Source organism: Chenopodium quinoa, unplaced genomic scaffold, assembly GCF_001683475.1.
Source record: "Chenopodium quinoa cultivar QQ74 unplaced genomic scaffold, ASM168347v1, whole genome shotgun sequence".
NCBI classification, from domain to species: Eukaryota; Viridiplantae; Streptophyta; class Magnoliopsida; order Caryophyllales; family Amaranthaceae; genus Chenopodium; species Chenopodium quinoa.
Genome location: NW_018744167.1, coordinates 2105706 through 2118830, shown reverse-complemented (window position 1 = coordinate 2118830; position 13125 = coordinate 2105706). Strand labels below are relative to the sequence as shown.

At 34.6% G+C, this 13125-nt stretch overlaps 1 protein-coding gene across 1 annotated transcript; it reads right to left on the bottom strand.

Annotated features, from left to right (window-relative positions):
• Positions 1-494: 494 nt before the first annotated feature.
• Positions 495-10376, bottom strand: LOC110693880 (DUF21 domain-containing protein At4g14240-like). The gene is made up of 13 exons (XM_021871054.1): positions 9874-10376; positions 9526-9602; positions 8713-8796; positions 8493-8606; positions 7781-7864; positions 7576-7647; positions 6988-7055; positions 5092-5179; positions 4664-4737; positions 4213-4582; positions 2397-2443; positions 2217-2298; positions 495-1055 (listed from the first exon to the last, which is right to left on the bottom strand). Exons 1-13 carry the CDS (start codon positions 10109-10111, stop codon positions 981-983), a joined length of 1473 nt encoding a protein of 490 aa, XP_021726746.1. The 5' UTR covers positions 10112-10376; the 3' UTR covers positions 495-980.
• Positions 10377-13125: the final 2749 nt, after the last annotated feature.

The following is a 13125-nucleotide window of genomic DNA, read 5'->3' as shown; positions in this document are numbered from 1 at the left end:
GGGATCATAAAAGAGAAGGAATGTGAGGGAGAGTAAATATTTTTATTATATAAGTAGGGATCATGAAGGAGAGAGAAATGATAAAATAATTTAAGTGGAGTTTAAAGTAAGAGAGAGAAATAATAAAATATAGTATAAAGTTACCAAATAAAGAAGTGATGCATTTAAAAAAATAAAACACCCATATAAGAAAAGTGATGCATTTAAAAAAAAAAACGAAGGGAGTATAATCTTTTTTTAACTTCAATATGAGTAACAATGTCAAATAACTTGGAGAGTTGGAGACATATCACATACGAGTACTAACAAACATAGACCTATTAATTACAATCAAACCATCAAGAGCATTAACAAGCTATTAATTACAATCAAACAACCATCAAGAGCGTTAACTAGTACATTGCAAGGTACAACCAATTGTATAATAAAAATTGCTAAATTTCCCTTTAAAATGAATGCAATTGCCAAATTATAAAGATCCATAGCTCCATCAGTCAATAAATTTCGATTCAATCAATCAATAAAAGCCTTAATCCCATAAGTGGAATAAATTTCGATTATCTCAACTAAATTCCATCACTCCAGCATCTCAAAACAAAATTTATATGCAATAATTAAAGATATCAAACATACCAAACATATCACCCTATTTGCAGGCTAAATTTCTCTTGGCTTGCATATTGTAAACTAAAAATCCCTTTTGATATACTGTAATACTTACGATGGAAAAAAATAATAGTTTTGGGTGAATAATTGGCATTCTGTGTTTCTGACATGAGTGTACATTGTTCATGTCTTGTACATAAATTGATACCAAACCAAAGGTGAACAACACCACTTCTCCTCAAGATGCTCACGCATAGCATAGTTCAATATCTAATTCACAAGTATAGGAATCATAAATGAAAGCTGCAAAGTAGAATATTTCGCCTCTTCTCACAAACTGACTCAATTGAGAAGGGCGCAGGGATAATCAGTAATCACTTTGTTGAAGCATGACTCTCGTCACCAGGCTTCTTTGCACCTTTTCCAAGCCTGTTGTGGCTTCCCTGACCCTGAGCAACACCACACAAGGAAATTAAACCTCTATGCTAAATTTACAATTTTACAACTCGTAGCGTCTGCATGCATAGGTCAAATACCACTGATGCACATCGATTAGTCTTCCTATTGCAGCAAACACAATATGTAGAAAAAACATACTAGTGGCCCCATTTCATTGAGAGCTGTATTACCCAGGGGAGCAGGGTAGAGTAGCAAGAAAATTCCACCCTAATACTTGCTCCCGCGGTATTAATTGCTGGGACTGAGTGAGTTTTGATCCCTATCCCAATCCCAATCCCAATCCCCAAACATAAATACGTAATCACATGACCCCTAAAGCCTAAACAAACAAGGGATAAGTTGTCATTGGGATTACTAATCCCTACCTACATCTCTTATCCCTCTAAACAAACACCTTGTTAGAGGTTTTACATTTCAAGGACTAATTTGTCAAAGAACCCTCGATAAAAGTGTCCTAGTACTTCAAAATCAATGTAAAACGTGCAATTATGCTTGTGAAAATGAACTCATGTATGATCCGTAATATCTTTGCCAAGAGTTTTTCCTCTTCTAGTTTTGTGTACTAGTACTTTCTATTTTGTTCTGATTTTATTTGTCTACATCCAATCTTATATAAATTACTATGGTTCCAAAGTTCCAATAGTATCACATTGTACTTAATGTTGAGTGAATCTATTCAAGCAGTTGCAATGAAAAACTGTCTCTATATCCACATATCAAAAGAGAGTTTGACTGTGTACATCTAACCCTCCATTTACACCAACCAGGATAGGAGAAACCTTCCATCAGTTCATGAGAGTAATGATGAAGGTTCTGCTGAACCCTTGGCCTATGACTTGAGATACATTTTACCTAAATTGGGAAAATTCTAGGTGGTGCACCCCAACACTTAAAAGTTAAAACATATCTATTAGGAAGGGACATTTTTTTTTTTTTGGATGTTTAAATGGCTTTGATCAACTTTGAGATAGGAATCCTAGAGGTTCTAAAACCGCATATCCTTGACAGGAAGCAGAGCATCAAAACCTTTTCTTGAAATCAGATCAATGACATTATAAATACAGTTGAAGTTACAGAGATGATTCACAAATAAACACAAAGCTAAGCTAACAAGAAAGAACGGGGAGGAGGAAGGGAAACAATATACTTACAACATTCTTTTGGCTAGTTAACCTCCGAAGAGATGGAGCACGTGCAACCAAAGAAGCAGCTGTAACTGCAGCAACACGTATTCTGCATGAAGCGAGTAAAATTGTCAGTGCCAGTCTTTTATAGCCAAATCAGTCACCTGCAACTGAGCTTGGTATTGTCAATGAAACAATGGCTGATACCTCTTATGAACATCAACATATTCATCTGTTTCATCTACAATCTCCTCCTGTATTTCCAAAGACCACATGAAGAGAGTGAATATGATAGCTTCAGTATGGAAAGATGGAATTTTAAGAGAAAAAATAAATAATTAAAAAAAAGGAGGGGGGGGGGGATAAGATCAAAGAATCTTTGCATAAAGCAGAAATTCAATTTAAAGTGGCAAAAATGGAGTATGTTAAACAGTATAGTTAACGCCCTCTATGGCATGAGCTAAAGTCTGTTTATCTAAGAAAAAGACAGAGGTCTGGGTTACTTCAGGTAAATCAGTATATATTTGCCTCCAAGTCTTAAAATCCAATACCCATTTTAGACAAATGGTTACACCATGTGTACATTTGGGGACGAAAATAATCAGCTGACTCTTAGCTCTAGGGGGCTTCGCTGCAGGTCATACAATTTCAATTACTCCAAAATTGGCTTCATACTGCTACACAAAATGTATTGAGAACCATAAGAAAGAGAGGAACCAGGATCCACACCAAGATTGATTGCCACATAAGAATAAACATTCCTTCATCAGCTTGTTAGTGAAGCATAGGAAATCTGAAATTAAAGGCTAGGGGCAAGGGCACTGTCCATTTCACCTTAAATAAAAAGTTTTAGAAACAAAACTTTAGGTAATTTCAAACGATTTCTAGCAAGCACTAGCAAATTCAATCCTCAGTTAAGATCTATACATTCAAAGAAGTTCAGAGAGGTAAAAGGGGGTTTCAAGTGATAAAAACAAAGCCTTAGTCCCATTAATTCACAATTGGGATCCATAATGATGACTCTTGACTACCGTATGAAATTATGATTCAAGGCAATCAATCATCCATTCCTTAAGCGTATCATAAAGCTAAATCACTTGAACTTTGCCGCACGTGGTTGAAGATTTAAGGCAAGGAGACAATGTTTCCCATTTCGGTTGCCTTGAGGAACTAGCACTTGAGGAACTCTTTTCAATAAGAACAGAAATTGATTCACGGAAAGGAAAAAAAATAAAAATAATAATAATAATAATAATAATAATAATAATAATAATAATAATAATAATAATAATAATAATAAGCCAAGGACCTCCATGTCCCATATTATTTTGCATACTTGGAGCAAGTTTCTCTTGTTTTTTTTTTTTCTCTCCAATACACGATTACTCTTAACTTTTCCTCTCTCCAAACCTCCACATTCTGTAACTTATTCTCTCCTACTCCAATATTTTTAATCTCCATGCCAATTCAATTATGACAAATTACAAGGGATGGAGGGAGTATCATATACTTTGTATGAAAATTTGACCATGAAACTTGGACTAGGAAACCTTTCTAAGCAACTAAAAGTCGTAAAGCTTGGTTCACAGATTCTACTATCGGCAAAGTCCTAAATGCTTGTTTCATGTACTTTGGCCTAACGGTATATCCTCAGCACCTAGGTTTGGCTGGTCTTCCATCAAGGAGCCCCACCCTTGGACAAGATGCTTCCACAAAGTATGAATTAGAGCACTTCCTGTTTCTAATATACTTTCATGTGACCTAACTTCCTCATTACCAAGCAAGGCTAGGTGCAGTTTGGTTGGGGATTCACCTCGCAACCTAGAGGTCATGAGATTGAATCCTTCCCTTGCCCCCCCCCAGCTGCAAGTGCTTAGGCTGCTTACCTTCTTGGTTCACAAAGACCAGACTAAGAAACCATGATTGCTGAGGTTTAGTAAGGGTCCTCCTTAACATTAATTAAAATATTTAAAATGCCCCAAAAGAACAATATAAAATTATATTATACTTCGTAAATACCTACCTGCAAAATCTCTTCAAAAACATCTTCAAGGGTAATAATGCCAATAACTTCTCCCTCCCTCGTATGTTCTACTGGATTTCGAGAAGAGTTTGGTAATGCATAATCCTGTTGTGAATTATGCTCGTTCTTGTTTCTTGTTTTAGGGATTATTTCAATGTCCACAATACTCTCAGAATTGTCACTTTGCTTGGACAATAAAGGAGTAGCTAAATCGCACTTGAAATTAGTGACATTTGATCGCTTAGGTTTTTCATCAATGATACACAAATTATGAATACTCTTTGCCCTTCCCTTCACCACAGCTGCCATATGACTCTGACCTTTCTGAAATTCATTCAATATATCATACAAAGGCATGTCTGCTGGAACCCTGGAAAACATGTAGGAATATTACTCCCTCACTAATGATTCATGGACTAGGAGTGCAATATATATAGATTCTAGACCATACCTTGGAATATTTCGTATGGAAACTGCACTTACAGGAGTATCTGTTTCGGGTCGTACTGTTAGAAGACTTTTAGTCTGAGGATTGAAGAAGAGTTTAATCAAATTCCCTTCAAAGGCCGATTATAGAGCATAAGAAGCATTACGTAAAAAAATAAATAAATAAATAAATAAAACAACTTCAGAGACTTGATACGCCTAGCATATAAAATACTTTCCATTTTAAGATGCCCCTCCATCATAACTTGAACTTCACACTTTCCAAATGAATATGTCCCCAAAAGGTCACATTTCCTTTTTACACTGATCCCCATTTTTATACATTCAACAACATTCTTAATGTCTATGCCAACAGTAAGTGTGGTTCATTTTGGGAAAAAGGAAATAATTCAAAAGCTCAAGACTAGCCGACTAGGACTTTTTGACACCCACCAAAAGCATTCCTATGAAGTTTTTTGGATTTCCAGAATAAACAGGAACTCGACTATGCCCACGAGCTTGTATTTTTCCCATTGTTTCCCTACAAAATGAAATCGTGGCCAAATCAAAAAACAAAAAAAAAAAAAAAAAAGGAAAGAGAGAGCAACATCTCAACAATTTTTCTTAAAGGGGCAACTAGCAGACTGCAGAATATTCATCTACCTATAAATTCCATAAAGTGGAGATACTGGGGCAGATCCCACATTCCCACCTCAAACAAGAAACAAAGGCGGAACTGCCACAAGCTTTCCACCCCGCCCCCCTCCCCCAAAAAACAAAAAAAAAGGGTTCCCTGGTCACACACTCCAACAACAAACTATTATCCACTATAATTTGTGTTCCTTTGTTGGACACGTAGCTGAGTACTTAAGATGCTTTGGTTGAGTAAAAGAAGTGAGATACATCATAAAAAAAAAGGCAAAATTATAATCATTGACACCAACTTTTGGGGGGTGTTACAATTATTGATACCAACTTGTATCACTAATTAGATTGACACCAACTTTGATTAAAAAAAAAAAAAAACTTAAATAACATTAATGATACCTGAGTGGGGGTCACTTGCTAGAAATTTATCATTTAAAGTATTAAAATCATTGTTAGTATTTTAAAACGGATTATTAAAAACAGTAAAGTTTCATGAGTTAATTATTGTTTTAAAAAAAAAAAAAAAAAGGGCCTCAAATTAAAATAACAAAGCCCCAATTTTTTCTTTCTCCTCCTTTCTTCAGCCAGTCATCTTCTTTGTTGATTCTTCTTCTGTTTCCTCTTCATTGCTATTTTTACCAAATTTGGAAGACAAACAATTTTTTTTTAAGCTGATAATTAGGCTCTGCTAGTAAGCTTTAAGGATTGAGTTTCGTCTTTTTAGTTTACATTTTTTAATCCATTAAACATTGATGAAAGTTTGGTTATTTTAAGTGGAATTGTGAATCTAGCATACTAAGTTTACAGCCATTTACTTCTTTTTTTTTTTTTTTAATTTAAGAATTATGTTTTGTTTGAATGATTATTATGTGTTGTTAGGTTTGATTTTGTTTCAATTTTGTGTTGAATTATGCCTTCGTAGGTTGAAATAGGGATAGGAGCAACACAAGCAAAGAAAATGGCCGAAGAAAGGAGGAGAGAAAAAAAAATCGGGGTATTGTTATTTTAATTTGGGCCTTTTGTTTTAAACAATAATTAACACATTAAACTTAGTTACTGATTTAATAATCTATTTCGAATTACTAAAAAAGATTTTAATACTGTAAATGATAAATTTCTGGCAAATAGACCCCACTCAAGCATCATTAATGTTATTTATGTTTTTTTAATCAAAGTTGGTGTCAATCTAACTAGTGGTACAAGTTGGTGTCAATGATTGTAACACCCCTCAAAGTTGGTGTTAATGGTTGTAATTTTGCCTAAAAGAAATGTTGGTTTTTCCCTAAGGTGACAGATAACTATGGGCAAGGTGAGTACAATTTATGACTAAGAATATCTTGGCTACTAAAGCATCCCAAAACTCCATTCAAAATATTCAAACAAGTATGTTTAGATAACATCAAACCAATGTTCCATCTACAAGCAGTATGTAAACGTTCGTACTTTCAATTTTCAGCTAACCAATAATAGGCATTTCTCAGGTCATGCTCTCATCAGCTATGTGATTGGGCATAATAAAAAGTAGTACAGAATCAGACATGAAACGATAATAACAGAACAGCAGTACTCAACAGTTACATTTCTTCGATGATCCCACGGCTTAAACATGCTTAACAACACCAGTAATGAATTGAACTTGCCTACTCTTTTTCAGGGGTGGGTAATATATACGAAATATTTTATATAAATAAACATCATTACCAATCTAGTTTTGAGTTGGCATCCAAGGCGAAAGTTGACTCAATCGGTGTCATTGCCTCCTCAGCAGTCTGTTCAGCAAGTTAAAAAAGCAGGGACCAGCTTTAGATAATATTTTATGTAACCAGGTATATATCAGGCTTGCAGAAAATTATATATCTTCATAACATATTAAGTGTAAATAGATTAGAGGACAAGAAAGATTGCTCAAAATTGCAAGCCTTGAAAAAGTATCAGTGTTTGCCCTGTTTGGTGTCAATAAGGCATTATACTGGAGAGCAGATTAAGTAGCTCTTGCAAACACTGGATATCTCCACCGGAAACACAAGTAGAATCAGAAATCAAGAAAACGAGGCTCTTGTCGAATGCCCAAATTCTTTTACGCTCAAAAAGAGATGTTAAATTCAATAGCATGGCCAAAAATTTGGCATTCCATCCTGTATCCAGGCAGTTTGGATATTTTAGTATTCAGAAGAGAGCAGCTTTTTCTAATCTTCTCGGTACTTTTGTGGATCATAACTTAAACCAGACATTACAAAACTCAAAACAGTTGACAGAACATAAATATTAAAAGGATATTTCAGCAGCTACCTTCTCTGTCAAATCTAATGCACCATTAATAATTGTTGTCTCATCATGAGTAAGTTCACCTCCCTTTCCAGCCTAAAGAATATAATTTGTAGTCAGATAATGCATAAGCACCCACTAAACAGTTTCAGAATTCCTAAAGAACATGGAAAATATCAGTTCTTGCATTTCGTTATATAGAAAAGCATTTCCATAGAAAGTCAGTTACCGCTTCACCATGAATGGAGACAAGTGCTTTCAATTGTGCTCTCCTGAAGAGTGCTTCATTATGTCCTAGTAAGCAGTCCAATACCTTCAATTGCAGAATATTTTTATTGACAAATGAGTTCCACGCAGCACAAAGAGTCCATAGTAAATTAAATTTACAGTATAATGTAATTTGCCAATTTAGATATGACAGGATGTGGTATAATGCTGTCTAACAAGCAGCAATAGAACCTCATTCCTAGCCCCCACACCAATGATTATTTACATATTTGACTGCATGCTAATGTCATATCCAGAAGCTTAAGTACACATGACTTTCAGCTTTCACTCAACTTGACAAAATAACCATCCAGCCATTTATGATCATGAATATAGCTTATTGACCTCTTGTTTTTGCTCATCAACATACTATAGGAACATAGAAATATATATGTGCATATTCTTGGGGAGGAAAGATATGAGGGAGCTCAAGTTCCATGACCAAGGCTAAAAACCCAATTTGACGCCTCATCCTACAGCCTAGAGAAAGTTAGAATAGATCACCAGAAAATCAACTCTTTGATCCAAACAATGCTGGTTCAAAGTTTTAAGATGAGTGGTTTTCCTTCCCCGACTCATACAGCCCAGCCTAGAAGCAGACCGCTGATGCATTTCCTGTTGAATCAAATACAGTAACCTTATTTTATGCTTTCATTATTGGACAAGAAAATCACCTTTCCAATTGGATAAGAAATTGGATAGGTTACAATCATCAATATGCGTACAATCCATATAAAATTTGCACCAACAGCAAGGCCGTATCTTGTGCATATAGCTTGGGGTATAACCTAAAAATTCAGAGAAGTCAAACTTTCCTTTACTGAGAGAACTGAGAAGGTGTTGATGAATGAAAATAGAAACAACAGAAGGATAACAGAGTCCAAAGCTACATACCTCCCCAAAAGATAAGACCAATGTTACAGATAAAATGATAGCTACATACTGATTAAAAAGCTTGTCCAGGTATAAAGGAAGTGTCTGCAGGTAAAAATCAGAACAAAAGAGAGTCATTCAGGGGAAAGATGATAACATAATCAGTTCGGAATACTTTAAAGCCAGGTAAAGCTCTTAGTTACTAGAAATTGTATAGACAGTATAGCATAATGGTACAGCAATATGCCAATGAGATCAACATAGCAGAGTCAATAAAAGACATCCAAGCAACACATCTTCCCTCCGCCCCTAACTTGGTGACATGATCCCCTAGCACGACATCCTTTTTTTACTAGCCCAAATATGCAAGTATGCAACAAGCATCCAAACATCATGGGGAAGAGGTACAAACAAAGGGGTATGAAAAAATACTAGAACAAAATTTTTGAAGATTTTCCATTATATACATGTCCATCCAGCCATCCTAGTACAAATCATTTTCTTGTGGGAAGACCAAAGTAGTATATGTCTACATTTCTTCCATACAAACTATTGTATTCATATACTGTTCAGTTGCCATTATTCCTTCACACTTTTTTTATAACCTTGAGGTTAAGCAACAAATTATATTTTGCTTAAGTTCACAATTGAACAAGAGTACAAGACGAAGACAATGACAACAACAACCACCTCAAGAACAATAATTAATAATACTGAGGATGATCGGAAACAACAGCAAACCCGAGATTCAGGCGGAAAAAAAAAATAGTAAGACAGAAGTAGTGATCTAAATGCTCAATTATGCGTACAAAAAATCAGTATCCAAATAAGTACCTCCATGGCAGCTGCATTGCATAGAAGCAATGTCACTAAAAGTTGGTGCTGCTTTTTAACAACAGGAAGAATACAAGCTGGATAAAAAAACACAAGTTAATCAGTACCAACTACAACAAATTACCCATTTCAAGTAAAATCATATAAACACCTGAACAAATTATTGAACACCAACCCCCATTTCACACCATTTAAATCAATCATACCCACTCACCATCCATCCCGGCGACCTTAACCAACTAAGCTAGTTAACATCCGCGCACAAACCCCAGATATTAAAATTGCCAAAACTCTGATTAAAATCATTAGAATTCGCTTTTAATAATAAATCAAAAGGAATCATCTAACCTGCCTGTTGTTGTTCATTGGGAGTACCACTACGAGCAAGAATTTCCAAATCAACAAGATTAAAAGACATCAAACCAAGAGTTAAACCAGACATAAGACCAGCAAATAGAACCAATACTACACATAAGCCGGCATAGACGAACCACGAAATCGTCCCGAAATCAATTTCAGAGGCTAATGAATAACTCTCAGTTGTGTTGGCGAACCACGCCATTGCTAGAGAGTTTAGCGCATGCATCTCTCTCTCGGTTTCGTTGGCTGTGTCACTGAAATGTTCGTGGCGCAGTGAATGCGGTCAGGAGTGATCGTAATTGCGCATATGGTGGTAGGAGTCAACTTTCTCTGATCTTTTATGTTGATTATGCTCGATTGCTCTTAGGAGTACAATTTTTTAGGTTTTTTTTTTTAATTCCGATTTACGAGTATATATTATTCGTAGCCCGTATTAATAATTCCTAGGCCCGATTTACTTTACCTTATTTTTGCTGAATTGAAATAAATTTTACTAAATTTGCATTATTTTTCTGAACTAAAATTATTTAACTGATTCTCTATTATATATTTTCTTTTAAGAGTTACTGATTTTTGCTAAACTGAAATTATTTTTACTGAACTGAAATTAATTTTACTGAACTAAACTTATTCTGCTAAACTGAAATTATTTTACTAAATATTATTTTTTAAGGTGAACTAAACAGGGCCTTAGTAAGTGTTATTAGACCTGATTTGGGTAAAAATACCCATGCTACGTGGCCCAATCAGAAGGGGACACGTGTCACCCCAACAAGACGGGTCCAATAAGGGTCACTCACCAGCAGACACGTGGCACCCCCAATCAGCAAAGGAAAAAGGCGGCCTTCAGGGTCCAATTTTCGACAAAACCGTAAAACGGCGCAGCCCACCAAATCTAGGTCAAGATGACCTAAGAGAGGGCACATTTTCCAATGATCCTATAAATAGGGAGATTTCCCCCATTTCAGGGGCACGTTCATTCATTGCAAACACTGAATTCTCTCACATCAGAGAAAACACCTGATCTCGGAATCCGAGAAGATCTCACTTTACCTTTTTCGCACCTTTTTACATTCTTCGATCGGTTCTAACTTGATCGTCGGAGGCGGAGCTCCTACCACCCGAAGTCTCCGTTATCTTGAAAATACAGGCGCCCAGAATCCAGACTTAGTGATGTAATTCTTCCAAGGGATACAAAAAACCCCGAAACAAGACTCTGCATTCAATAGTGCAAAAAATAAAAGGACGTATTTTTAAACCAAAAAAAAAAGTACTCAATATTAAACTTCTAAAATATTTCGTTTTGTTCAATTTATTTGGATTCAAACTTTTTTTAATAAATAAATAAATAAATAATCATTCGGATTCAAAAATCCAAATTTTCAAAAAATTACAATTCGAGCTAATTTGAGTTACTAATTCAATTTAGATTTGATTGGATTTCAACCTATATGGTAATACTCCTATCCATTTTAGTACAATATTTTTTTTACAATAATAAATATATTTACTTAAATAGTTGGGTTGATATGGAGTCATGTTGTGTTGAATTAGGCCCATTTATGTAAGTTTCATGTTCCAAAACTAACGATTTCGAATCAATTAAAATTTTGATATGTCTAGCTAAAAGTGGTTCGATAAATTCTACAATCTGCATTGCAAGTTGAGCCGTTGTGATCTTGTAGGTCCAACTTGTAGTGGGTAACTGGAGGCATATGCCAGATGGCATGACTGGCATCTATAATTTGACTTTGAAACTGTTATGGATAACTTTTGATGTCGATATTCAAAATTATTGAACATTACCAAACAAAGCAAAAAACCATCAGAATACATTAATAAGGAGTTTAAGGACTAGGAAGTAACATATGCTTTCTCGTTTTGTTGATTGTAAAGTAACTTAAAAAAAAAATAAAAAAAACATGTTCTACTTTGATTTAGAGCAACTATAATAGCAAGCTAATTGTCAAATTAGGTTGATATGTCATATAAGATTTTATATGACATTAGGTTGATTGTCATTTTAACTACTTTGAGCCTCCATGGCTAACTATTAGCTTACTATCTAAATGAACCTCACCTCCTTAATTAACTTTTTTTATATTTAATCTATTTATTCTAATTTTCTTGTTATTAAGTTAAAGAACGCTAAGGATGGAAGAAGTACTTTTTAAAAAAGAGTAAAAAATGTTTTACCCACTGTGTCATTCCTCCAAAAAAGACCTCCTTTTACTTTTAAAAGGTCAAAATGTGCTATAATGTATGTATAATTATAAATATATGTGTTTGTTAAAGAATACATAACTATTGTATTTGAAAATCTTTTTTTATGTTTTAAATATTCATCATTGTTTTTCATTTATGATCTTAATTAGCTACCCCCAAAATCTTGTATAATCTAGTCGGAACTCAAACCAAAATTCCGACCAACAAGTCGTCCAAAGATCGGATTTTTATTGGGTTTTCGAATCTACTTCCATAATATGTATACAATTTTCGTCCTTAGGGTTCGATAATATTAATTTATGTAAAAATCAAGTTGTTTGTTAGTTTTAAGGACAAAAATAGCATTAGTAGCGTGTATTATGATAATCTAAAACACGGATTTTTTAAAAAAATTATGATCAAAAGGTAAGGAGATTGTAGAAGATATAAAGGTCACAATTTTATTATTATTATTAATTTTTTTTTTTCTGAAGGCTGCAGGAGTTTTGGGTGGACTAATCATATTGTTGAGGAGGCTGCAGAGAAGGTGGAAGAATATCAGGACGACGATGAGGATGATGACTAGCTTTTTGCGGGATTTTTGTTTGATTAATAATGTTGAAGTTTGGTGCGTGTGTTAGTTGTTACGTTTCTGCTTTAATCTCAACTATTAAGCTAACACGTTTATTTAGAATTATTCTCAACTATTAAAAAATATAAATAATCGATAAGTTATGCACGTCCCACCAGTCGAAAAGGAAGGAAGGTAAACGAGACGAAATGGGGTCAGTTTCACCCTTCTTCAGAGCCATGATACACTTGTACTTTTATTTCACGCGTTGCTTACTCACTGTAATCAATCTACGTAGTATGAAATAAAGAAAAAAAATCTCTTTAAAATGAATTATTTAACCAAAATTAAAAAATAAATAAAAGGTCATGATTAATCACCCCTTCCCCTTTATCCCCAAATGCTCATCTACTGATCTACATCATCGTCACAATATTCAAATATCTTCATCCCAATGACATCGT